The following is a 27,764-nucleotide window of genomic DNA, read 5'->3' as shown; positions in this document are numbered from 1 at the left end:
GTAAAAAGTAAACAGAAGCTTTGCTACCTCTGGAAAATATCCAACACTATTAAAAAAAAAAAAAAAGGGTTTATGAAGTAGTTGTCTAATTCAAATTGTGACTAAAAAAAGCTATAAACAAAAATATTCCTTGGACAGAAATGTATCTACAGCAGTCAACAGATGAAATCAGCAAGTCATACATGTCTCCTATAGAGCCTCCTGGCTTTTCCACTCGTGGTAATCATGATCACAGCATAGCGCCGTATGCAGTAGACAGTTCTTTTCTCCGGCTTTAAGATCCGTGAAATCACTTCCACAAGTTTATTGTGAGGAATGGTATCATAAGCCCTGGATACATCAGCCTGAAAGAGGAGATATATCTTCCATTACGCATTCATCAGTATCACTGTAAACACTGTGGTAGTATGAAAAATGTATTGTTGCAGCATATAAACATGGCTGAAGGACAGACCACATAGGAGTGAAATTACTGCATCATTCAGATCAAATTTGTGACAAAACAAGAACTCATTGCTTATTTGAGTTTTCCCTTACAAGGGATAACCAAACAATCAGGTTTAGCACAGTTGTTGTTATCAGCAGAAGATTATACCATCTGCAACTTAAAACATTGAACCTTCAATCATTTAACTAAAGTTTATTGCTGATATTTTTACATGTTTAAATATTTTAAAAAACCTTCCTCATCCTAAACCTCATATTGCAATCCTAATTCTGCTTTCACTTGTCATAATCAAAATTCAAAACCTTCTGAGGAAGCAAAAGTTTTAGGAGAACTATTGCAAATGACACAATTCTTTGGCTTGAAAGATGAGGTAATCACTGAAAGTAATTTCAGGACAGGACATAATAGAATACAGGAGAAAAGCCCCACCATAACACACACAAATCTCTGTAATTTACATACATCTGTATAAATCTCCCCAATTCAAAATTGTTAATTGAGCTCAAACAGAAAAGGCTGACTGCTAGACACAACTGGAAAACAAAAGTGCTACGAAGAAATTCCCTCAAATAGTAGGATACAACAAGCAATCATTTTTAACCAGTGGGAGAAGAAGCTTGTTGGAGAGACACTAAAGTTCGAGTGTTCATTTTCAAAAGAAACTAATGATAATGAGATAGAAGTGACCTAGTTTTAAAAATATGCTGAATTTATCCAAATGCACATAGCATGTTTTTCCTGGTTTTCCTTTGGGAAGATGGCCCTAAAAGTATATTTGAGTTTGTATTTTTGTCCCATTTTTATACCCAAGTAAATGTAACTGCAAAAATCCAGTGCAGGTGCAGAAACAAGCGCTGCTACATGACAGAAAGATGGACAGGAAAATATACAAGTAAAGCAAGGGCTACTACAGGAACACACCCCCCCCACCACCCCCCTAGAAAAAAAACAACCAAAGTCTGTGTTACATGTGCACAAAAATTTATTTTGAAAAAGAAATAATGATGGACTCAGATCACACCTATAAAAGTATTTGTCCAAGTTGACTTTAAAAATTAGCTTGACTATGTGATTAAAAAGACATACCTTTACATAGTAGAAATGAGGAATTTCACCATCTGATTCAAGAACCTTTGTAACAAACTTCTTCCATGCCTTGTAGATATCATCTTTCCCAAACACTGAAGAGCCGATAAAACTGGTGTTTATAGTCCGTTCATAATTTAACACACTAAATAGATTTTTCAGTCGAGTGTTGTAGTGATGCATCTAAAGGTATCAAAGAGAATCACCTTAAAGTATGTTGAAACATATTACATTCTGTGTGACACCGAGATTTCAAATATAGATGAAATAGGAGACTAAATTTGCATATTTACTATATTATTTTGGTCAACTGCAATTTTCAGAAAGCTTGACTATAGCTGCAGTAACTACTTTGAAGTGACAAAACAGCCTCAGAGATATATTTTTTTTAGCACATTTAAATCCCTATGGAATTTCTTTTTTCTCTACTTGATTCTTGGAAATCAAGGTGTAATAGTTAACGAGATAAACAGACGGACTCCAGCAAATAAAAGTACTGCCAACTAGAAAGTAAATTCTTAAATATCATTAATTCTTTCTGCTGGAGATTATCACTGCAACAAGAAGAGTGAAAAGAACGTGCACCCTAAGACTTCAGGCTAAATCCAACCTCTTGAGGTACTTAATGCAAGTACATTAGCAAAGGTTTAACTCTCAGCTATGGGAATAGTAAAGTACGCCAAAGTGGCAGTCAAGTTGTGCAATTTGATTAGCTCTGTAAACACTTTAAGGAAAAGAAATATTGACAGACCTGGCAATAAAAGAACGTTGAAAGGGCAAGCCATAGTACTGAAGAAAGTAAACCAACTGCACACGTAGCCTAGTTATGAATCAGTTTAGAACTTCAGAGAAATCCTCCAAAAAGTACACACAGAACATAAAAGGCTTCTTACTCTCAATAGTAGTATTGTGATCATGACATGGATACACTGAAACTACTAATTACAGAAGCAATCCAATTCATCTGAAAACATTTATTTTTGCACTGAAAAAAAAAAAAAAAATCAATTACAAGTTTAAGTGAAAGGCTGGCAGAATTAAAGCACACAAAAAGTGTTCAGTGTACTACTGCCACTGCCTCCAAAATAACTCAATCCAACTTCGCTGTTTTACATAAGGTTAGAAATTATGTTCATTCATTGGCTGATCTTGCAAAATGTTGTTGATCAGCTTATAAAATCAAGATTTCTGAAAACTAAGATGCTTTCCCGGAATTATTGCAGTGGTATCTTTTCTGGTTTAGGCCAAGTTCCCAAGAAAAACAGTCAAAAGGGTAGATATGTAACTGAAAGGTAAAACAAAGCAGCAAGGTCAAAGTAATCATCAGTAGAAAAGTTCCTCATTTCCTTCTTAATAAGTGTAACCCAAAATGGTTACTTTTTTACAAAAAGCACACCTTCACCTTTTCACAAAGCTGATGGTCATATGGGTGTTAGCAGGGGAGTCAATAAAAGAAAATTGAGACTGATTTCAAACACGGTTTGAACTAGACCTAAGAACCTGGAGTTACAGTAGTAGTAGTCACAGTAGCTCCTCATTTTCGTGTCAGAAGGAATTCTCTCAAACCTCTTGGTTCCCCAGAACAGGTCTAATCCACAGAGCTATTAACATTTTTGCAAAACCTAAAGATCTACTGGAATCTTTGAAGAATGCTGTAAATGACTATAAGCTCTCAGATCTTTTAGAACCGTGCTGCTTCCCAGTGCTTGGAGCTCCCCTTAAAAACAAATGAATTTTTAAAATGGTTCAAAGGAAAAAGGATGTAAAGCAAATAGATAAAACCTTTGAAACAAAACACAATCTACACTGATTTGAGGATGAATTCACAGAAATGGACTCATTCTGCCATGTATTTTGCAGCAAAGTTTGAGAGTTACCCAAGAATCAGAAGCTGGATATTTGAGAGATCTTCTCTGGCAATTCATCTGGATACATTCCAGTATTGAGCTACAGAAGCTGGGAAAGACTACACCTACAATTCCAAAATGGCTTCCAAGTTCCAAAATTGTAACATGGTCAAAAAGAAATAAGTGGAATATCATCTTCCTTCTACAATTTATATGGTAAGAGGACAGTGGAGAGCAGAGACAAGCCAGATATGGTACAGGACTGGAACAGAGCGCAAGATAAACGGCCATGACAGAAACAAACTGAGGAGCCATGCACATCTGGGCCAGGAGGAGAAGACTACACCACTTCCATGAGTTTGGAACCCCTATTTTGATGAATAAGATGATCATTTTGCACTATACCCTTTTCTCTGTCTACTATCTGAGAAGAGAGGTAACACTACTACCACCTTCTCTTTCATGGATTTATGAAAATCATTAGCTATGTTTTGTGATTAGTTGAGACAGAGGAGGTCTGTCTAAAAGGTGAAGAACTTCGTCCTCAGTTATTTGTCAGCACTCTCTGACAGGAGTCTATCGCTCCCACTTTTCAGTTGACACAGATATTCCCTCCCAGCTCCAGGGCAGACAGGTTAGCTCAAATCACTTGACCAGCTACCACAGTTGACTTTGAACCTTCATCATCTTCAGTAGATTGATGTCATCCTTTATGCCAGATTTATCACAGGAGCAACAGCAACTTTAAAGCACTGCAGCTATTTCCAAATTAACTGCGTGCATACTCTCAAATCTGTCAGTCTGTCACGGAAAGACTATCAAGAAATAACACTTTAGAATAGTTTTTAATTGATGCCCTGCACATCTGGTCTGGGATCACATACTGAACAGTAAATACTGAGAAGCCACTGACCTTTTGCCCATTTGGGGAACATTTAATCTCATGCACTAAATGGGACACAGCCTTAAGGAAAAACAATTAATGCAGTCATGCAAGATAGTGAAACTGGGTTCCCACTATGTCTTGTGGTTTACTGGTCTGTTAAAGAGATTACTCTGTGCACTGCATGTTCTGTCTCTGTTCCCACACCGTGGTAGTTCCCAGCTTCCTTCCTATCTCCACACTTCACTTGATGCAGTTTCCTCGCCCTTCTTAGACCTTCTGTAACACACCCAGTTCATCTCTGTTCACCCCCCTGGGCTCATGTGGCACCACAGCCAACTATCCCATCAACATGCACAAGTATTCAGGTCAGTCCCAACAGGCCAGACTCATCCATCCCTCACCCTCTGGCATGCCAAACAAATACAACATTTTAGTTCAGAACACTGAGTATCTTCAAGATTTTCATCCTTCTACTTCCATAGATGGCCAACGCCTACCACAACCAGACACAGTGAGCAAGCCTGACAGAAATGGATGGAAAGAGAAGAGAAAGAATACATGATCACCTGACAGACTCATTTCTTTAGGACAGGCTTGCAAACAGAAGTATGTGATTCTGGAAGTGGAGGCCAATAGTAATTAAGCACTGGGGCAGGCTTATTAAGCAATTAAGCACAGCAACAGGCACACCCATTCAGTCATTCTGATTTGAATGTTCGAGTTCACCATGTTAAAACTAGTTTCATAAAACATAAAAAAACCTCACTCACTTTATTAGCTGCCTACATCAAGCCCACATAAAACAATAAAGGAAATAAAAACCTTCTTTTCTCTGCTTTCCCTGCTGAATGTTCGTGCTTCAACAACACCGCTCACTTTTACTATGGGTCTTAACCCGTTCACTTTGGGAATGAACCGGAGCTTTGATGCCACGAGAATGTACTTTTTTTGACGGACAGCTTCAATCTCCTCTGAAGATAGAGCACGTAGATGTACTTGGGCAAAATGGTTTCTAAAAATACAAATACATTTAGTGTAAGCAATAGGAAAGGCAGTAAGTTAAAACATTTAGTATCTTTATGTTAACCGAAGTCAAATATTTTTCTAAGAAGACAATTACAAATACAAACCCCTGCAGAAAATGACATGGAAATCTGAATTTCAGAACAATTACACGGTATCTTAATGGCAATGTAATAAAATATTAAGGGAGTATATATTTCTGCTTGATGAAAAATAATTTTTTAAAAAACTTAACTAACGCAATTGAAAATTTAAGCACAGATTCCGTACATTTGAACTTTATGAAATATTTTTTATGCAAGACAACAGGAAGTTGGATATTTCTCATGGTTTTGGAAGTTTGAAAGACATGATCAAAGCTGAATAGAATGTTCTGAAAACTATGTTAAGAAAGATCCAGGGAAGGAGTTACACACTGTAATGGGCTGTCCTACTCCCAACATTTAGGAGACCTACTACATAGTAAAAGTTACAGTGAACTGAGATACTAGGATACATAATGGCATTTAAGTATCCAGTAACAGTCCGAATCATGGGAAAAGGAGGTGTTGCAAAAGCCCTCGCTTTTACTCAAGACTCTATTGTCAAAATGGTCTACTTGCAAGGTAAAGACCTGGATCAATCTCCTGCAATCTTTGTTTTGTTCAAAAGGACAAAATGTGCCATTCAAAAAGCTCAGCAGCCTAGTGGTTAGGATACTCTCCTGTGAAGTGAAGCAAGAAAATTCAAATCCCTGCAGAAGGGGGGGATGCAAATTTAAATTTGCTTGCAGATTTTTCTCATCCCATACCAACCATCGGGCTGGTTTAGCAAAAAGGGGCCACACTACCACAAAAGGCAGGGGACAGATGGTGGAAACCTGGCAAGCATGCTCTAGGAGACACCTGAGAAGCCAAGCATGCAGGTAAGAGAAGCACACAAATAATTCTCTCCTGTAAGCCAACACAACTCTCATACAAGCTAATGATCCAGCTACTTGGGACTGTCGGCATCCAGTGACACAATGCGTGACACCCAGAAGGTACAAGAGCACCCATGGCTGGCAAGTTGAGCTATTACTGAGCAAGTATTCTGAGGATTTATATTCAAACTTTGGAATTAAGTTATTGGGACAAATGTAGTCCAAAGTAAAGCAGAATGAACAGGAGATCCCTCTTCCACATCTAGAGATCTCTGTTATTTATTATGACTTAAATCATTTCCTCAACCCGTAAAACTTCATCATGTACTACAGTATTAGCTAGGTCACTAAGATAAAACAAAGAACTTCAGTTCAACAGAAATAAGCGAATTATCAAATCTCCATCGCTTTACAGTTCACATTTAAGACTGAGGGAAAAACAAAAATAAAACAAAATAACCAACCAACACTACATAAAAAAAAAATGACCTGCTCTGAAAGTGAAGGCAAAGGCTAATTATTGGCAGATCTTCATCATTACTACCTGTGGCGTGCTGTTGAAGTGGATGACATTTTGCCTGCAGCAATATTCATTGCTTATGCTTTCATGGCATTTATAGCAGTGCTAAGAGGCCACTGAACCCCAATACTCTCGTTTGTACACTCATGGCACTGTTAGATGCTGGAACTTGGAGGAAATTGAGGGGATGGTCCTGCTGGTTTTTGACATCACAATTCAATGGGGGAAGATTAAGAATTTCTGCAGCATTTTCAATCCTCAGTAGCTGTTGTGTATGGCAAGGGCAGGGAGTGTGCAGTCCTTACAAAAACAGGTGCTGCCACCACAACATTGTGTACATTAGTTTTAAAACATAACTTTGTTTTCCATGGACCACAGAACTTGAACTGACTGTGTCGTTAAATACTGTTTTTTCCTTAATGAGTACTATTCTTAACTTGGGGGATGAAGTTTTGTTTACAGAATCACAGGTTGCTGGGGATTGGAAGGGACATCGAAAGATCATCTAGTCCAATCCCCCTGACGGAGCAGGAACACCTAGATGAGGTTACACAGGAAGGTGTCCAGGCGGGATTTGAATGTCTCCAGAGAAGGAGACTCCACAGCCTCCCTGGGCAGCCTGTTCCAGTGCTCTGGCACCCTCACTGTGAAGAAGTTTCTTCTCATATTTAAGTGGAAGCTCCTGTGTCCCAGTTTGTACCCATTGTCCCTTGTGCTATCATTGGTTGTCACTGAGAAGAGCCTGGCTCCATCCTCATGACACTCACCCTTTACATATTTATAAACATTAAAGAGGTCACCCCTCAGTCTCCTCTTCTCCAAGTTAGAGACCCAGCTCCCTCAGCCTTTCAAAAAATGAACAGAAAGTTGACTGTGTACAAAAAGTCCAGCATGCTCTAACCTCCACTCATACAGCAAGACAGACATCTAGATTCAGGTCCCCTTCCAGAACTGTGGCCTCTACCCTCGGGTTGGATTCTGCACAGTAAGATCTACTGATACAGACAACCCATCAGGATGCAAATTTACTCCCTAACGCCAATGCAGTGCAAAGGCAAGCTCATTAATAAAGCCCAAATCCACTCAGTTCAGCCTGTTTCAAGCATCCTCTTCCTCCCAAAGGAGGATGTGAAAGAACTGGAAAGGCATCAGTGTCTACACTTGGCTGTGAACATCATCCCACGAGCCAGCTCACAGCAATCACCACGAGCAGCTCCAGCTGAAGGAGAGGAAGAACCAGGACAGCCACAGAACAGCCATCAGGGCAACAACTGAGGCCACCAGATCCTCTTCCTCCAGGGAAGACGGAAACAACCGCCTTTCACAGCGATTCACTCGCAGTGACTGAAAAAGCTGCCTGGGTAAGAGGGGACAGTGCCGGGAGAGTCTTCAAATGGCCAAGGAAGAACAGGAAGCCCTAAACAGGTGTTTCGCAATATCTCTGAATATGAATTTCCACCTGTATGAATGCAGTGAACTGGATTAGCAGGGCACCTCACATTGCACAGCCTACTCCAAGAAGCAGAGTGATGAAAGACCCAGCCTTGGGAGTGCAGCTGCTCAGGTCAGACTCAGTGGAAATATGTGGGGAAGAAATCTGAATAAATGAGATCAGCCCACATTAGGGCCTTCTGAGTTCAGGGCACCTTGTTCTTACACCTTGGGTCTTTCTAGGAAACTGGGAATAGGGACAAAAGGGCTAAAATAAAAAGTATTTGTTTCCTTATAATCACATACCTCACTAAAAGCAGCATTATATCTATGTAAAACTTACTACTTGATGATACTTTATGGCTTTAAAATACGTTAAAACTACATAAAGCACTAATTGCAATGCTAAGGCTGTTAGTTTGCAAACAAGCAGAATTATGCAGGACTTAAAATTATATTCTGTTACTATTTAAATTGCATATTCTGTGCCACAACTGCAAACAAGATCAAGGCCCCATGAAATGCAAACACATATGCAGAAGAGCTGCAATAGAGATACCAACGTTGAAATCAGGGAGTAATGGGGCAAGAGGGGAAAAATCACACATATAACATTGTAGACCAACAGACCACTGTGAAAGCATAAGGTTCACCATATAAAACAGACATTAAAGCACAAGACATCGAGTACGATAATTTTGCACACTTCCAAAGCGCTCTTGGATACCAATAATTTATAATGAAAAGTTGTGAACGATAGACATGTATGCACAATACTCTTCACTAAAATTGCCTTTGGACCTTTCCTATTTTCTCACTTAATTGCTTAAAATGTGACCTTAAATAATGCCCTAACTAAAACACATGCATGCATTTTTAAGACCAAAATAGAAGCATGGAATTCCACAGCCACACTAAAAGAGAAGCTGCAGCTTGTAAATTCCTCAACCATCAAAAAACCAGCATTTCAGCAGAGGTTTTATTCGGATTTTTGTTTTCAGCTGGTTGTTTGTTTTATTTGTTTTTAATTAAAGCAGTAGAAGCAAACTGAGTATTTTTAAAATTAATTTTCCCAAGGCTACTTTGGGATTCTGTCGCTATATTTTACTCATCATTAAAAGGTGTAAAAAACTGACTTATCAAACCAAAATCGTCTTCATAATGGATTTTGCTATTGCAAAGGTTTCTCTTCTCCTACCACATAATTCTAAATTTGAATCTGTTTTCTCGAACAAAAGATTTCTGAATTTACAAGCTGTACACACTACAATCACAGACTGAATTTTCTTTGGCGAAATCAAGCAAACAAAAGGAGGAAAAATGGGCAATAAATGAAAGCAGAATTATAACTTTAGACTACAAAACATGAGATTTCCACATATTCCATGAATGTTTGATTAGTTTTCTAATGTTACCTAATTCCAATGTTCTGTAACTTGCCCCAGATAAACTTGCGGTAGTAGAAAAGCATGTTTTTCTGGAACATGGTCTCGGTGATATAGAAAAACGATCTGAGCAACTCAACAACATAGGTATCCATCAGCCAGTATAGGAATTTAGCCAAAAGTTCTTCACGGAAACAATGTTCATAGGCAGGAACAAAGTGATCACCTTCAACAAACAATTCAAAGGTTGTTGTAGTAAATGTCAACTATTTGTATCAGTAAAGAAACAAAACATACAAACAAAACTCCCACATATAACACTCTATCTTAGCTTGAGGTTAATTGAAAGAAAAAAAGCAAATGCAAGCAATTCCACAGCTGCCACTCCAAATTTTCACTGGCATTAAATAATATGATTAACTCAAGCTCAAAACACAAACGTAGAAACTAATGTGTGTGACAAATTGACATACAGGATACAAAAACATGCCATTAGTAGCCCAAAGACTTAACTTTATCCCCCAACGCAGATTGTGAAGGATCTTTAATGCATAATGGCAAGATTATTGTGAAGGGAAAGGTAAAATGGAAATAAGGCTACTACAACATAAAACTTTAAAAAAAAAAAAAAAAAAGCAAAAGAATGAAAATATTTAGGTATACTGGAAAAATAACAGAATTAAACTGGGCTGACTTGGGGATAAGAATGATATTCTGATTTCCCAACTACATGAAAATTAATTAATTTCAGGGTTACGCTTTAATTCAGACATCCTGTACAAAACTTACTTCTGCAGCCAAAAACCAAAAAATTCACACCAAGTCCAGCAGCACTTATAATGTTTAGATGGCTCAAAAATTATTAACCCAGAGCATTCCCAGTTACAGTCAAATTTAAGGCCACACAGATTTGTAGCAATGCCTCAATCTGGGTGAGTAGGGAACAAAACCCTGTGCTACAATACTGAATTTTTGCCAACTTCCAATAACACTTTTTCTAATTAAATTTTAGAGTGGAACTTAGCAAAATACAACAGGATAATTTAAAGAAATTATACAGAAGTATTAGTCTAGCTGCATAGCACAAATCATGATTAGAGCACAAATGTGTTAAAAAAAGCTTAATTTTGACACAAAAGAGCAGAGGCTTAACACTGAAACTTATAAAATGGAAATAAGTTTCCAGTTCTCTACCCTGTTTGTTTTTTGTGTGCTTCAAGGCGGAGACTTATTCATGTATTTACAGCACCTAAGAAAAGACTACTGTAAAGAGATAAAACAGTGTTCACTTCAACAGAAGCCAGGTAACATCAACTAAAAAAACCCACAAAAAACAACAAAACCAAACCAAACAATGACTGCTGGAAAACTCTCTAATTTTAGAGTTGCAATACGCAGTTGTAATACACAAGTCAGGATGTTAAGTAGTTGTCTTGCAACTAGATACTTTGCTTTTTAAGTTCCTGACAGCAGATGTAAATGATGACTACAATTTGGGGAACTGACAAGAAATCACTACTACCACTTTTGGAGAAAAAAACCCCCACCCACCTACAGTGCAGCAAAGCAATTACATGTGTGTTTAAACTTCAGGCGCATGGAAGTAGTTTCACGAAAATTAAAATCAAGTCTATGTGGTGTTTTTCCTGGAATAAGGCCAGAGAATAAGAAGGTGTTATATTTTTTTAAGATAAGATCTTCCAAGTTACTATGAACCAAGCATATATTTTACAATAAAAACATTTAAAAATATTTAACTTCTCAGCATTTTGTAAAGCATGGCTTTGAGCCATAGTTTCTGAATAAACAACCAATATATTTCCTTGAATTAACAGTTTCTTATGGAAGTGTAACCTCCCCTACTTTTGATCTCAGTTCTCAAACATTTATTTTCCTCCTACATTACAAAGAACCTGTAGTAATTCTAGAATCTAATCGCACCTTTTAAAAAGCAATACAATTTTCAGGTCACATTACTGTAGGATGCAAGCACATTACCAGGTAAGAATAAATACTGCACACATAACAGTTCAGGAACTGCAATCCACATTGTACAGATGGAGAACAAAGCACAGAAAAATGGCAATATGCATTAGATCCTAAAGCAATCTACCACAGAAACATAGCTTCAGCCTAGATTTAAGTCCTAGGATGGCGTCTGAAGAAAGACTTCTTTAGGGAAACAAGATTTACCTGTCATCATCTGAAAAGAGGACTAAACAGAAGGGATTGGTATAGAATTTGGTGCAATCAGCTGATGCTCTCACAATAGCTTTTGGCCAGGGACCTGGTACAGGTTCTGGGGACCTCTGCACTGCCAACTCCCCAGTAAGGCTCAGTCTGGGTCTCTGGTTCCTAGAGAAGTGCTCTAGAAAGGGGACAGACGGTGGGCAACCCCTGGGTTGCATGAGTCCCACACTCACATCTTTCTCACAGGGTTGATGTGAGGGAGGAAAAAAAACAACACACACTGTGGGAGGAAGGTTCACTCCCATAGCAGAGGAGCACATGCCACTACAAATGCCTTGATTTGCTTTCAGTTCTTTCTGAGGGCTTATGGTAACCAGCAGACAGACTGCACTCATTCCATACATACCCAGGTCATACTTCAATGAATTTTCAGTTACTGCAATTTGGAGGGTAGGAGTGGAAAGAGTTTTGTTGAAAGGTCCAGGTTCTGAATTCATGTTTGTGAAAATGTCATCCCATTAAACACAAAAGGGTGAATGAAAACACTGAAAACTGAAGTTCTGGAAGGAAGACAGGCTTAAGTGTCCTTCCACCATCAATTACAAACACTACCAGGTTTGCTCTCTTGGCTACAGTTATCACCAATGAATCCGATAACTCAAAAACCAGATTCAATACCTTCCCCTTCCCACCTTAAATATCACCTGACACCCACAGCACTTAGCTCTTTAATATAAGAAGTACCTTTGACTAGACGAAGCCACATGCAGTCATTCACTCTCATCTTCCACATCAACTCCCGCAAGGAAAGCTTAGCAAACTTCCCCATGGAAATGAACGCTTTCACGTTTTTTAGGAACCGGCACTTGTTATGGTTTGAGCCCCAAAGCTCAGCGGGTACGACCCGCTCCAGGCACTCCCTCACAAAAATGTACACCTGCCAGTGGCTGCTGTGCTGCTTGAGGAGCTCCCGGAGGGCTGAATCACACACCTCTCCTGGGTTTCGCTCCCCACTCCGCGACTCCCCGCCCACAGATTTTGCAAGAGGAGCGCGTAAATTGTCTGTCACATCAGTGCAACCAGATTTGCAACTGCTGCTTGTCACATGCTTAGCAGGCTCTTTCCCAAACTGTTCTGCTTCCTCGGGAACCTCTGCTTCCCCAGGCAAGGCTGCCCGACAAGGCAGCTCGGCTTTTCTCACACTGGTTTCAGATATCCAGACAGGGCAATTTTTTTTCAAAATAACTAAGTAAGGGCACTTTCCATGATTTGTTAACAGCTTCTGAAATGTATGTCTCATTTGCCAGTAGCGTTTGGGCAACCTCTTCTTTCTCCAGATGTGATGTGGCCGATTTTGTCTGTGCTTTTGCTCCAACAGATTTTGCCTTAAGAATATCGTTTCTATAAGCCGTCTTCCACCTGCCTGACAGCCCTGCAAGCGATTCAGTAAAAACCATTTAGGAAAGCATTCTTGGAAACTCCTGCGAGAATACAGAAGCAGCTTCCTGTCAATGTACACTGCAGAACGCAAGAGTGTATTTGGTAACTTCTTTGCCAAATGAGCTAGGGGACTTTCCCGCCTTCTGCGTTCTGAAGAAGTACCCTCCAGGGGGTTGATTTGTACAGAATCCAACTGAGATTTATACGTGTGCATCTCTACTCCTTTCCTACAGGATTCTGCTTGCATTTCATTTCTGGACTTTAAAGGTTTGTTACTCTGAACTCCTCGCAGAAAAGAGCTTTCTCCTGCCACAAACTTCTTCCCGTCACAAGAACTGTGAACTAAAGAAGGACCAGACATATCACTGTTACTTCTTTGAGACATGTGCTTTTTTTTAATGAGACTTACAGAATGTGATTCTACATAGTCAGTTCTGTATCTCTTGGAACTAGCTTGGTTTACATCAGGAGTGAGATTACATGCCTTTTCCTCTCTCACTTTCTCCTCTACTTTTGCTCTCTTAGCTGGAATTTCAAGCTGTTCCCTGTTAAGCTTCCTTTTTAAGGATGGTGCTGTAGCTGACAAACATAAACCGGAGCTACTCTGTTTTTCCACACGTTCAGTAACCATTCTCATCTCTTTGCTTGCTTTAGAAACTGTTTTTGCAGAATACTGGTAACCGGACACTACGCTTTGTTTCTTGTTATTTTTTTTATTTCCCATGCTGGAGACATTAGCTTCAAGTCTTTGTCTGTATTTCCACCAATGCGACTTTGAAAGATACTGCCTATGAAACATAAGCCTTTTTTGCATATAGTCAAGCAAGCTACTACGTTTAGGCTTTGAAAATTTTTGTTTAACAAACACTGGGGATGAGTCTACATTGTGTGAAATAAGTTCATAAACTGGTTGCCCACAGACTTGGTAACAATTACTACGGGGGACCAGCATAAAGATTGCACAGTGTTCCAATAAATACATCATCACATCATCCCCTATCCTGCTCAGCAGTGTTTCCCAGAAGCCACTCATACGAAGAGTCTCTGTTGAAGTATTGGGTAGGTAGCTGTATATATTTGAAGACGGCATGATATGGAAATCAGAACTGTTTTCATCCAATAAGGAGTATCCATATGCAAGGACATTCTTCTTTCTCTTTTCACACAGTCTCTGAATGACTCTTGTGATGACTTCACTCTGACTAGATAACTAAAGAAAGAAAAAAGAAAAAGCTTTTATTACCAACTGTTACATGAACTACAATATACACTTTGAATAAACGGACATGAAAGAGACACAGTCCTAGCCATTCGCTTTAAATTAAACCCTTTCAGAGCAATATTAATGATTCGCCAGCGCCATACCCAAAACAAACGATTTTCAAGTCTACTACAAGATGTTTACATGCAGCCACACGGGCCTACGACTTTAAGGAAGTCTTTTTAACGTCTGCCCCTTTGATCCTGGTTTTCATGCCCAGGAAACACCCTACACTGCTCCCCTTGGCTCCCGCAGCAGCCCGGCCTCCAGGTCACTGTGCCCGTAGATACGAGCTTATGCAGGCACCAACCTCCAGGGCACTAAGGCTGATATTCTTGAGGCCTCCCTTTCCTTTTGCATAAAGTTCAACTGAACAGTTCACAATTCGAAAACCCGCTCAACAAGCTTGCAAAGTTCGTTTCCTACCATAGCGCAGCTCTGCTCACGCATGGAGAGAAAAGCAGCCTTTCCCCTCTGAAAAGTTCATTCTGCTCGAACACCGACCTGCAAGTGGGTTTTCCCCCCCTCTCCTCTACCCTTTCAAGGGTGGGAAAGTGACTTTTCATTTCCCGTTGCTCCCTGGCCACATTTGGTTTGCTCGCTCCTACCCCATAGGGCAGGCAGACAGTGGGGGAACCCCCGGGCGCGCAGACCTGCTGCGTTTTCCAACCACCCACCCGCCGGCACAACGACTTCGCTCGCCCACCCCCAGCAGAGGGGAGCGGGGGATGATCCCCCACCGCTCCCCGCTGGCCAGAGCCCACAGCCGGGGAGGCTGGAGGTGGCAGGGGACGCCCAGCGGGAAGGCCCGGCCGGCGGCGGCCACGAGGGGCGAAGGGCCGCGGCGGCGGCACGGAGGGCAAGGAGCGCCCCGGCGGCCCCCAAGGGCGGGCAGCGGCCCCCAAGGGCGGGCAGCGGCCCTGAGCGTCCGCGCCTCCGCCGCCACCCCCGGGGGCTCTCACCCGGGCGCCCCGCAGGGCTCGCTCCTCCGCGGGGGCTGCGCTGCTGCGTCCGCCGCGGGCCCGGCGCAGGTGCGAGCGGCGCATCGCTCCTACCTGCTGGAAGGTGAAGGGCCGGGGGATGGCGCGGGCCCCGCGGGGGACGCACACCACGCACTGCCCCACGAAGGTCCGGTAGCAGGGGGCGTCGTCGCCCCGCAACACCTCGGCCTCCCCGGCGCCGCTCTCCCGCAGTCGCTGGATGAAGGTCACCAGCGGGGTGACCTCGGCGTAGCAGCCGCGCAGGGCGGCCAGCACCGCCGCGAAGGGCTTCGCCCCCGCCATGTTGTGCGGCGGGAGCCACCGCCACCTGGGGCAGCCCCGCGCTCCCCGCCCGCACCACTGCGCTCCGATACACCACGCAGCCGCCGGCCGGCGGGCCTGCTGCTTTAAGTAATTAAAAGTATTAATTAAATAAAAAAGGGGGGGGGGGGGGGAGGAGAGAAAACACCCTCGCAAAAGCTCCTCGTAGCTGCTGCGCCCAGGCGCCGCCGTACCCCAGCGTGGCCGCGGGGGGCGGTGGCCGGGGCGGGGCGGGGCGGGGCGGGGCGGGGCGGGGCGGGGCAGGAGGCCGCTGTCCAGCTCCGGGGCTCCTTCCTCTGCCGGCGCCGTTTGGCGCGGCCGCGGGCCCGGCCCGGGGCGGGGTGGGAGGCACAGCGGGGTCTGTGAGGCGGAGAGCGGCACTGGCCGCCAGCGGTGTGCCACACGGCTTCCGGCCGGCCAGCTAGGCGTTTGTTTTCAGACGGCTTTGTTGGTGGGGAATTCATGCTGTGCGGTTTCAGGAGGCTTGGGGTGGTGTGAACTACAGTGAGGAAAGGTGTTGAGGGAAGTTTTTAAGGTGTTGGAAGAAGTTTCTAAGTGAGTCTTGCTAGATTGTTAAGGCAGATGTCTTCTGGAAGAAACCAGGAAGATACCCTTCCGTGTGGGAATATAGCAGAAGATTTGGCGAGGAGATTAGTTAAATGTAAATACGCCCAAGTGACTTGCAGCTGTCTGTAGAAAAAGCACATACACCATACTAATTGTTTTACTGACCTTGTGTGGTTGATGAGTAGAACCTCTGTGTTAGATAACATTGGCCTGTGAGAAACTCTGGGCACCTTATCACCGTGTCTGAGATTCCTGCTTTGTTGTGAGAAAGAGCGGGAGGCTGTGCCTGCTTGAAGCCCCGAAATACAGGTGAGCTCAGCAGGCCCAGTGATCTTCCAGCAGGGCTGAACTGACCAGCGCGTGCGTCCCTGCCTGTGTCACCTCTGCCTGGGAGCTCAGCTGTGGCTTCGGAGACCCCCAGTAGAGAGGTAACTAAAATAAAACTTGCTCTTTGCAATGCATTCATGGCCTCTGGCTCTTCTTGCAACGTGCCTGCGTTTGTGCGCACACCTTCCAAGGAACCCTTTTTAGGATCAGGACTCCGTATATCAGAGGTGTCAAACCAATTTTCACTGGGGGCCACATCAGCCTCCTGGTTGCCTTCAAAGGTGATTTTAGGACTATATAGATGTAACTACTCCTACCTATGCTTCCCTCTGTTTCTCCAAAGGTGACGGCACCCCCAAGGTATAATCCAATGTGGAGCATTGGAGCAGCTCCCTTATGAGGAAAGGCTGAGGGAGCTGGGTCTGTTTAGTTTGGAGAAGAGGAGACTGAGGGGTGACCTTATTAATGTTTATAAATATATAAAGGGCGAGTGCCATGAGGATGGAGCCAGGCTCTTCTCGGTGGCAAACAATGATAGGACAAGGGGTAATGGGATCAAGCTGGAACACAAGAGGTTCCACTTAAATTTGAGGAAAAAACTTCTTCTCAGTAAGGGTGACAGAGCACTGGAACAGGCTGCCCAGGGGGGTTGTGGAGTCTCCTTCTCTGAAGACATTCAAGACCCACCTGGATGTGTTCCTGTGCAACCTCATCTAGGTGTTCCTGCTCCAGCAGGGGGATTGGACTAGATGATCTTTTGAGGTCCCTTCCAATCCCAAACATACTGTGATACTGTGATTTCAATGGTGATGTCTAATGCAGCTAGGTATGTGGCAAATACAAGGTTCACCATTTCTCATGAGGAAGGAAGGAAGGAAGGAAGGAAGGCAGGCAAGGAGAAGGAAGAGAAAGAGTTTAGCCTTTAAAATGACGACCCAACCCTTGACTGCTACAACGGAGTCCTCCTCAGCAGCCAGTGGGTTGACACTGGAGAAGGCAATGGCATGAAGGTGAGGAGGAACTACCAACTGTGAGATCTTGATGTTTAGGATCTCCTTGAAGAGGTGGACATTGTTCTATGCCTTTCTATCAGCAGGTCTTCCTTTGGTGGTGCAGCCCCAGGACAAGTGTGCAAGGAAGCTATTGGATTGCGGTAGTAGTGAAGGATGTTCCCATAGCTGAGAACATGCTGGTTGCAGTTGAGGTTGCAACTACTTGGCCTTAGCTCTGCTGGTGGCAGATCTGTGTTCTCAAAGCTGGTTGACATTCTTGTTGCAGATGGCTGGGATTTTGCCACAGACTGAATTTTGGAAAAGGTCTCTTGACCCTTTCTACCAGCTGTTGGTAAGCCTCTCACAAAATCCCTACCTGTGCCTCTTGTTGATGTTTTCTTGATGGCAATGACCACAGCAATGGTGAGGAGGGACAGGAGGACTGCCTGGACCAGGCTAAAGGGGTTTCTTTCCTTCTGCTGCTTTGCACAGGTGCCACACAGTTTTCTGTATGTCCACCATTGGGCTGGGGAGACAATTCAGCAAGGAGAGGGGCAATGAAGTGACATGGAAAAGGAGTAAAGTTTTTTCTTTTAGAAGGATGAATAAGGAAAATAATAGAATCACAGAGTCATAGAACAGCTGAGGCTGGAAGAGATCTATGGAGGTGTCTATGGACTTCCTGAAAGCAGGGTCACTTAAAGCAGATTTCTCAGTGCTGTGTCTAATCAGGTTTTGAGTATCCCCAAGGATGGAGACTCCACAACCTTTCTTGCCAACCTGCTCCAGTGTTTTGTCACCCTCAGAGTAAAAAGTTTTTTCAGGTTTAAGTGGAATTTCCTGCACTTTAGTTTGTGCCCACTGTCTCTTGCCCTATTACTGAGCACTATTGAGAAGAGTTTGGATCCATCTTGCTTACAACAGCTATTTATACACTTCGATACAATCCCCACTGAGCCTTTCCTTCTTGGGGCTAAACAGTCCCAGCTGCCTTAGCGTCTCCTCTTATGTCAGATGCTCCAGCTCCTTAATCATCTTAGTGTCCCTTAGCGGCAAGTTCACTGGGCTCACTCCAGTATATCCATGTCGTTATTATACTGGAAAACCAGGTCTGGACAAATAATGAAGTTACACTTCTCCTCAACAAAATTTATCCTTCAATTCAGACCTAACCTTATCCCTATCATACTTTTTTCCCCTTCTCCACCTTTTAACTGCTTTTTTCCAGGCCACTGTGTGTCTCTCGCACTATGTGATGCTTCCTGCATGGTGTCCCTCTTCTTACACCAGCCCCAGCCTCTCTGTTTGATCCAGCTTCTCCCTGCTTGCCTGTTGCTCCTTAAGAGAGAGGCTCAGCCCTTCCTTCTCCTCCTGCATTTACCTCCTCAGAGTCATAGTCTTTATTGCATCAGACACACCCCGTGCCGGTCAAACTTTGAACTTTTCGGTTCTGTTTAATCAATGTTCAGCACGGCGTTGCACGTGTCAGTCCCAATACAAGCTTTCCTCCAAAACTCTTTGATCTTTTCCTCAGCCTCTTGGCTGACAGCCAGCCATGCCTAAGTGTGCCATACTTTGCTCTTCCTCAGGCACGCTCTTCCTCATGTTTCACACTGCCTTCCGGTATTGGAGAGTTTGAGGGAGATTAATTTTCCACGTGTGCTGGTTTCAACTGGGGTAGAGTTACATTTCTTCATAGTAGCTTGTATGGGGCTATGTTTTGGATTTGTGCCAAAAATAGCATTGATATCACACTAACGTTTGTGTTACTACTGAGCAGGACTTGTACAGTGTCAAAGCCTTTTCTGCTCCTCAGACTGCCCCACCAGTGAGTAGGCTGGGGATGCACAAGGAGTTGGAAGGGGACACAGTCAGGACAGCTGACCAAAGGGGTATTCCACACCATATGATGTCATGCTCAGCAATAAAACTGGGAGGGAGGTTGGCCAGGGGGCTGCTGCTCAGGAACTATCTGGGCATCAGTCAGTTGATGATGACCAATTGTTTTCATTTGTATCTTTTGTCTTTCTTGGGTTTTATTTTTATTTCTCTTTGTTATTATTTTTTTCCTTACAGCTTTTTTTTTTTTTACATTATTATTTACTTTTAATTATTAACTTGTTTTTCTCTCAACCTACAAGTTTCTTTTCATTTTTACCCTTTTCCCCATCCCACTGGGCAGAGGAAGTGAGTGAATGGCTGTGAATGCCTAGAGCTGATTAGCAGAAGATGCCAATCCTTTCTGAAATCCTGGGACAGAAAGCCAGGAAGTCTGAGGGGCTTGTTTGGCACTCCAGCTAGAGGTATTTATAACCAATCGTTTAAAACCACAGCATAACCAAATAACACTTTCTACCTTTCCCCTTCCCTGTCCTCTGAAAGGGTGAATGTGTCTCTGTTTCCTCTTTGTAAGCTACTTCTTGAAATTCTAATTCTGTGAAGTGATCAGACGAAGAAAATAGTAGTGAAGGACATGGATGCATGCAGAGCCTTGTGTCTTCAAGTCTGCTTTTTGTTTTTTTGTTCAGTGGAGGTTTTTGATAATAAGCAAACTGATCCATAATGTACTGCTGATCCTTGCACATTTGGCATAGCTCGAGAGGATCAGAGGTAGCCTATATGAGGCTGCAGGGCAATGCTTACTGTGTTCCAAGGATAACAGGGTCAAGGTCTGTGACTGGGATTTTTTGCAGATTGCCTGGCCCTCTGACACTAATCTTCTGAGATCCCCAAGTTTATGAAATCAGAGTGGGCTTGAAATAGTACAAATTCCTGGTTCAAGTTAACTTTTTTTCCTCCTATGTATCTTTGCAACAACTTCTGGGATGGCAGAGAGGGCGAGGCTAAGCAGTTCTTTCTCAAGCAAGCTGATGAAGGGTTTGGCAGTTTTATGAAATGAAACACTGCTTATTCCTTTCTGTTCTCCTGATCAGCACTAGGCAAATCACAGGATCACAGAATGTCAGGGATTAGAAGGGACCTCAAAAGATCATCCAGTCCAATCCCCCTGCTGGAGCAGGAACACCTAGATGAGGCTACACAGGAATGCGTCCAGGCGGGTTTTGAATGTCTCCAGAGAAGGAGACTCCACAGCCTCCATGGGCAGCCTGTTCCAGTGCTCTGGAACCCTCACTGAGAAGAATTTTCTTCTCAAATTTAAGTGGAACCTCTTGTGTTCCAGTTTGAACCCATTACCCCTTGTCCTATCATTGGTTGTCACCGAGAAGAGCCTGGCTCCATCCTTGTGACACTCATCCTTTACATATTTATAAACATTAATGAGGTCACCCCTCAGTCTCCTCCAAGCTAAAGAGCCCCAGCTCCCTCAGCCTTTCCTCATAAGGGAGATGCTCCACTCCCTTCATCATCTTTGTTGCCCTGCACTGGACTCTATCCAGCAGTTCCCTGTCCTTCTTGAACTGAGGGGCCCAGAACTGGACACAATATTCCAGAAGTGGTCTCAGTGAAACACCTGCTTATGACAGAGACTGAACAGCAGGTGTAGGAAGAGCTGAGAACTTCAGTATGGGAAATGTAAATTGCTAAATCCAGTTGGAAAAGTAGAGGCTATACTCCAGTAGATCCTGTGGAAGTCAGTTCAAACTAGGTACCTGTGACAGCTCTTTGAGCTGAAGCTTGCAAGTGATGCAGATATGGCAAGGGCAGGGCAGGGCAGGGCAGCAAGGAAGGAAAATGTACCAGAGAGCCACTGCTGGCAGGCCCTGAGACGGACATTGAGTGTTACATACCACTTAGTTGCAGCTGTGCCAAGCCTAGTGTTCTGAACAGAATCATAGAATCATTTTGGTTGAAAAACACTCTCAAGATCATCGAGTCTAACAATAACCTAAGACTGTCACTAAACCATGTCCCTAAGAGCCTCATCTACATATCTTTTAAACACCTCCAGGGATGGTGACTCCACCACTTCTCTGGGCAGCCTGTTCCAACACCTGACAACCCTTTCCATGAAGAAACTTTTCCTCATATCCAATCTAAACCTCATCTGGCATAACTTGAGGCCATTTCCTCTCGTCCTATCACTTGCTACCTGGGAGAAGAGACCAACACCCTCCCTGCTATGACCTCCTTTCAGATAGTTGTAGACAACGATAAGGTCTCCCCTCAGCAATGGGAGTGAAGAGCATGGCTGCAGTTCCCAAGTATATGCTCACAGGCTCTTGCTTCAGCAGCTGGGTTGTTAGCTGGAGCAGCGCTTGTGGATGAACCATGGCAGTGAAACATCTACCTGTCCCTTAGGCCGCTCAACACAGACTAACCTGTGGCTAGAGACTGCTAGAGGCAATTAATGCGTAAGAAAAACATTCATGGTGAACTCTTCAATGTCCGGAATGAAAGTAAGATAGCCCATGAGTCTTTGCAGAAGTGCAAGACTAGAAGGAGGACAAATCATCATAAAAGCAACCATCAAAGAGCTCTATCTGAAGTTAACAAGGATTGTGGAGCTGTGGATGACTATGGAGAATATTAGGGGCCAGAAACTGAGAGGCTGGTACATTTTATACCCAAAACAGTTTGTAAGGAGTTTTGTGGGTACCACACAGCAAGGACTAAAAGGACAGAGTACTGCTGAACAGAAAGCTGGGGGGAGAAGGGCAGAAGCTACACGATCCTTTGAACTGAACACAGGAAGACAATATGAGATAGAATTCCCTTCCCAGTGTTCAAGTGTTTGTCTTTTGAATCTAAAGTATTTTTGTTCCTTTTGATGCAGGTATACTCATCAGGGTGTGTGGGGTGGTAGGATAAACAAACAAACAAACAAACAGGATTTTGGGGGACTCAATATTAGAAGGAGCAGTAAGAAATAGAATTGCATAAAGGAAAAGCTTGAGTGAACTGATTAGCTCCAAATATCCTTAAGAAGCAGCAGTGGTATTTAACATAGATGGATGAAAACTTGGGAGACATCACCGTTTCCTCCCATACTAAGATAAATTCTTAAATGTGCCTGCAACCGCTGGAAAAGTGCCTTAAACCTCACAGATACAGGACCAAACCTCTCCTAGTGTGAGAGGGGAAGCATTCAGAGACAGTCATCAGGCATCTGGGAAAGCTGGGCTCTTTCTGGCTGTATTTCTCAACATCTACAGCTATATTTATTCACCTGGAGGGTTTTACACATGGCTACCAGGAAAGCCTGATCAGTCTGTAAGAGGGGGAAGATGCTGTGTGGGTACTGGACAGCCTCCCGAGGTCCCTTCCCACCTACGCTGGTTTCCATCTTACAACATTGCAAATCTGTAGCATAGAGAGGACCAGCATTACTAATAAATTATAATGTTTCCCTTCTTCAACATGAGATTTATCTTCTGATGGAAAAAACGGAAAATGTGATGTGTGCAGACAACCTACAGAATTATCTGTCTGAACGCCTCTGGCACTGAGCTGTAGCTGACAGCTCCTGGAGTGTAATGCCATATGAAAAGGGAACACACAGCAGTGCTGAGTCTATGCATCAGCAGCATATACAGCACCTGCTCTAGCACTGACAGAAGCAGAGCACAGCAGAGTTCTTCAGCTGCTGCCCATTTTGTAACTCAGTGAGCTCCAGGGAAAAAGTCATAAGGGCAGAAGGTCATCTCTTGGGGAACACAGTCAGCAGGTGAAGATGAGCAGGAAATTGCATTTTGTCTTCGCTTCTGTCCGTAGAGAATGATGATGGTTGTCATTATGCACTATTAAATGCTGTGTAAGAGTATCTACCAGATGCATGTGATGATTCTGCCAATTAACTCTAAAACAGCCCCACCCCCAACTCACTGTAATCTTTTAATTTCCAAATTCATTAGAAGCCTAATGAAGAATGGGAAAAGGTCACCTACTCACTTACCACAGCTACTCCTATTAGAAGTGAGGAAGTTTTAAAGTTATTCTTGAACTCTGAAACAGATCACAGATACTGATAATCAACCTGCAGTACATTCAATGAAATTTTATATGTCAGCTTTCCTTCTGCATTAATCACGTACAGAACCACAGTTTTGTTTTAAGCTGAAGTCATTTCCGCAACTAGAAAGTTAAAACATGGCATTTAATATCTCCAAAGTTACACTACTTATAGAGTTTTTAATCACCCTTCCAACAACAAAAGGTAACTATCTCGTATTCCAAGTCTTTTATTTGGAAATGGAATGCATAAAACAATGACTTGAACAGGAAAGTCTCGTTCATCGTAAAGACTTAAAATGTCCTAATTTTATACTCTTTATGTCTACAGTATAGGATATTATGAGGTCATTGTCATCAGAAATTCAAGACAGAAGACCAATAAACTCACAGTATGTAAAGGTGCAAGAGAGATTTTTTTCAACAGCTACTAACAAAAATTAATGATGAAACATTAGAAACATCTCAATATGGTATTCCGGACTTTCAGAAGCTACTCTACAAGAACCAATGACTGGATTGTTTTGAAATGGCACAAAAAGGGAATGTGCTATATGCATTATTTATATCAGGAAAAATTTTCACACACTTACATTTAGCTATTATGAAATAGGAGTCCCAAGTTAGTTTGTTTAACAGCAAAGAGCTCCTTCCAAACAAATCCAAACCAACTTTATGATAGAGCAAATGCAATCCCAGTTTTGCATAGATTTATTTATGTGTGTTTAATGCTAAAAAAATCAACAGTCCTCCTCAGTTACAATTAACAGTGTGAAGAGACCTTAACATGAACATGAGTAAAATACTCACTTCGTGTCTCTTTTCCATTGCCAGCAGCATGTAAGAAGGACTTCATTATAAGAAAGACTAGTCTGTAACAAAAGAAGTTAGGCACATTTCTGTATCTTTTTGGGACTCGAGTATTTATATGTTCAGACTTCTGCAGTATCAGAACTAGATAAAATCTACTTCATAAAGTAGTTACAGACTATAGGAGTAGATCTGTGTTCTTTGAGGTTATTTAATTTTTTCAATCAATGACAAATTGAAGTCAAACAGTCTTGCACAAACAGCATGCAGTTTAATAAAGAAACTTAAGAATCATTAAGGTTAATTTGTAAACTTCCTGACCAAAGCAAAACTGGAATTAGAAACTCCAGTTCTGCCTTTTGGATTTTTTTAAATTGTGTTTTTGTGCTGCTGAAAGGAATGCACTCTCTATTACACTTACCAAGAAACCTGCTTTTAAAAATCTAGAACCATGGTTTCTAGATGGAACTGTGAAGTTTGAATTTTGGTATAATAATACAACCTGATTATTATTACTAGTTTGAAAGAAACAGATCAAAATACTTCCCTTGATGAACTGTTCCCATGGAATATGGATTTTAAATTCTGGGAAAGAAAGACACCTATTCTTCACCAGGCTGGTTTTTTTTGCTCTTTATCCAGTCAGTTTGTTGAACCTGTATTGTATTTGAGAAAAACCATTCCACCTGAATGATGTGTGTTTCATCTTATAAAAAAGAATGGGGCAGGGAGGAAGAAGGAAACACCAAGGAATTATTCCTTTTGAAACATGAGAGAACTGATCTAGGAGGTCACTGGGGTACCACATTTTGCAGAATTTAAGATGTGTTGAGAGACTTTCCTAGCACATAACAATGACTTGCATTATATGAACATCTGCTATGCCATGAAATCAGAAGGTTTGTCAACAATGCAGAAGGATTTATATAAACTTGGATACATATTGAAATAAATCATGTTACAGTTTTTCCACATCTTCATTCTGTTTAAGACAACTGAAGCCCTCTGCTACCTTGTGGGCAGAATTTGAATTTTCACAACCCCATCTGCCTCATCCGATATTTCCCATCCTTTTTTTTTAAGCTATGAACTTAAATGCCCACATACAACTTACAACTTTAATCACAATTTCTAGAATTTCCATTATCAAACAAGAATGACCTGTAATTAGCACATAATCCAATATTACACATTTTATTTTTGACAGCCTCCAGTTTGGCAATAATGCTCAATTCTGCTGTAACACACTGGCTCGTTTTTTCACTTTTCATAGCCTAGTGGCACGGGTACCACACTTTCAGTTAGTGAGTTGTCTTAAAAACATATATTTGGATATTAATTACAATGGTCCGGTCACTTAGGTCTTCAGTGAAGAGAAGTTTAAATGCAGGAAGTTTATTTAATGACATCTGGCAGACTGTGGACCTTGTGAGGACAAAAGAGGATATTGAAATAGGAGGATATCAAAACTAGATTTTGGCAATATAGAAGATGTATTGTCCATGTAGTTCTGTCATAAGCTTTAAAAATACTCTTATTAAATAAGTTTTTCCTTCCTTAAGAACAGATAATACATGAAGCCAGTAAGAGTCCAGGGGTCAGAAACTTCTTCAATTCTTAGTTATTCTCTATGAGCTTTTTTCTTCGGCTTTTCTTCGTAAGACTCTCCATACTCATTCACTCTGCTCTTATCCACAGGATAAAGCCTGGTAGAAAAAACAATAGATTAGTTACAACATTGTCTGCTACCGGAACAAATTAAGTAGCTCTGTACTGCCTAATTTTAAAAGTTAATTTCTTTCTCATAATATTTTTTTATTCCCATTAGCGGCAAAAACCACAACAGTTTTAAAGATTAGCTACAGACACATGAGGTTCTTCACACTGAGACTCAACCAGTTGTCTCATAATGAGACCTCTTAAGAGCTGTATTTTATCTGGAGTGCTTCCCAAGCAATTCAGAATTCCTCTCAAACTTGAAAGCAGTGCCCAGCCCCTATCAGAAGTCGTTGAGCTCTTACCTTTTAGAAAAATACCTTGGAATGGAACCTATTTTACTACACTTATGTGTGATTATATAAACCCAAACCTGAAGTCTACATTTAGTACGAATGATCAGTTAGATATACATATCCATATATTTTGATATAATATGAACTTGGCTTAAAATTCTTGTTTGTTCATATTCTTCAGAACAAGAGCACACTTTCTGTAGCTTCACTTATGAGCAGTATTTCAGTGATTACTGCATATGGCCTTCTTCCCCATCTGATTTTAGTTACCTAAAGAATCTGAAACTTGCCAGATACTCAGCTTACAAGAGAAACTGATAACGGGTGTTTGAAAAAAGATAAAGAAGCAAGCAGAGCAGGGCCATCCCTTGTCAGAAAACATCCTTCGCAAGTGCCTTGCAGAGCAGCTCAGATACTGAGCATATGTAGGCAAGTAGCCCCACAGCAAGGTCTGGAAGCCCAGAACTCCTAAGCGAGTTAGTGAATACAAGACTCACTCTCCTTCACCTGACTTTAGGTATTCATGCCTCAGGTTATTTTTGTTGTTGTTGTAACTTGCAAATGTGAAACTACCTGCTGAAAGGGAGGACTGCTCTTCTGAAGAGGGAGAAGGGTTAACTGACAAAAATTATGAGAGTGCTGCGAGGAGAGGAATTTCTTGACTACTCTCTTAGAATGCTAAAATGGGTCCAGGCATACTGTCGGCTATAGGAAAGCACTTTTGCTGCTATTTGTACTGAGATAATCTTTTCAGGATCCCCTGCTCACCATTCCCTTCACTAGGCATATACACAACTACCATTTTCCAGACCATACTACATATTACTGTGGTACAAAATTCGGCTTGAACACTACCCCGAACTATTTTATAGTTCTTTATAGCAATGAGAACACAAACGCCTACAGTGTTACAAAAACTCTGACGGATATTAAAGAAAGACATACCATCTTTGGTAAAGATAGACCAGGAACACGACATCATCTCTAAAGCACGCCAGCCTATGAGATGTTGGCATAGTGATGATAAAAGCAAATATATCATCAATAAAGGTGTTGAACGCCTACAAGTAACAGAAAAGTACACTTCAGTTAGCTGTAAAGAAAGGAAGTCATCTATCACACCAAACTACAGGAAACAGGCTTCCTAGAACTATATTTTTTCAGTAGGAACTCAGATTGCTTCTATATTTGCAACAATACTTAAGGGCTATGCTGAAAAACTAATTAACGCACATTTTAAAGTGTTTTCTTTTAAAGAAGGCCATGCTGTCTACGACAGACCATGCTATTATAGTTACAAGTAAAAAGGAAATAGGGTGAGAGTATTGTCACGCAAGGGGAAAAACATACATAAAACTGCAGTAAAATCTTGAAAAGAAAGTGGAAAACAACTTTTACTCATTCACTACTCAAATGATTTAAAATTT

General features: G+C 41.9%; 2 protein-coding genes across 4 annotated transcripts in view; both read right to left on the bottom strand.

Annotated features, from left to right (window-relative positions):
• TERT (telomerase reverse transcriptase) overlaps positions 1-15,739 on the bottom strand; it is a gene marked incomplete at its 3' end in the record, with an annotated part of 33,151 nt that extends 17,412 nt beyond the window's left edge. The window contains exons 1-6 of the mRNA XM_080340481.1: positions 15,474-15,739; positions 12,462-14,367; positions 9,558-9,753; positions 5,090-5,279; positions 1,535-1,717; positions 183-344 (exon numbers count right to left, since the gene is read on the bottom strand). Coding sequence (XP_080196607.1) covers positions 183-344; positions 1,535-1,717; positions 5,090-5,279; positions 9,558-9,753; positions 12,462-14,367; positions 15,474-15,701 — 2,865 coding nt within the window. The 5' untranslated portion in view covers positions 15,702-15,739. The remainder of the gene's footprint in view (positions 1-182; positions 345-1,534; positions 1,718-5,089; positions 5,280-9,557; positions 9,754-12,461; positions 14,368-15,473) is intronic.
• A 7,935-nt stretch (positions 15,740-23,674) lies between these two features.
• Positions 23,675-27,764, bottom strand: part of CLPTM1L (CLPTM1 like) — a 28,483-nt gene continuing 24,393 nt past the window's right edge. For 2 of the 3 annotated variants that reach the window (XM_080339350.1, XM_080339353.1), the window contains 2 exons: positions 27,283-27,398; positions 23,675-26,031 (listed from right to left, as the gene is read on the bottom strand). In XM_080339350.1, coding sequence (XP_080195476.1) covers positions 25,947-26,031; positions 27,283-27,398 — 201 coding nt within the window. In that variant the 3' untranslated portion in view covers positions 23,675-25,946. The remainder of the gene's footprint in view (positions 26,032-27,282; positions 27,399-27,764) is intronic. The other variant, XM_080339352.1, reaches the window with a different exon arrangement.

This window comes from Nesoenas mayeri (assembly GCF_963082525.1).
Source record: "Nesoenas mayeri genome assembly, chromosome: 2".
NCBI classification, from domain to species: Eukaryota; Metazoa; Chordata; class Aves; order Columbiformes; family Columbidae; genus Nesoenas; species Nesoenas mayeri.
The sequence above is the reverse complement of the archived record's forward strand: the minus strand, read 5'-3'. Positions and strand labels throughout refer to the sequence as shown.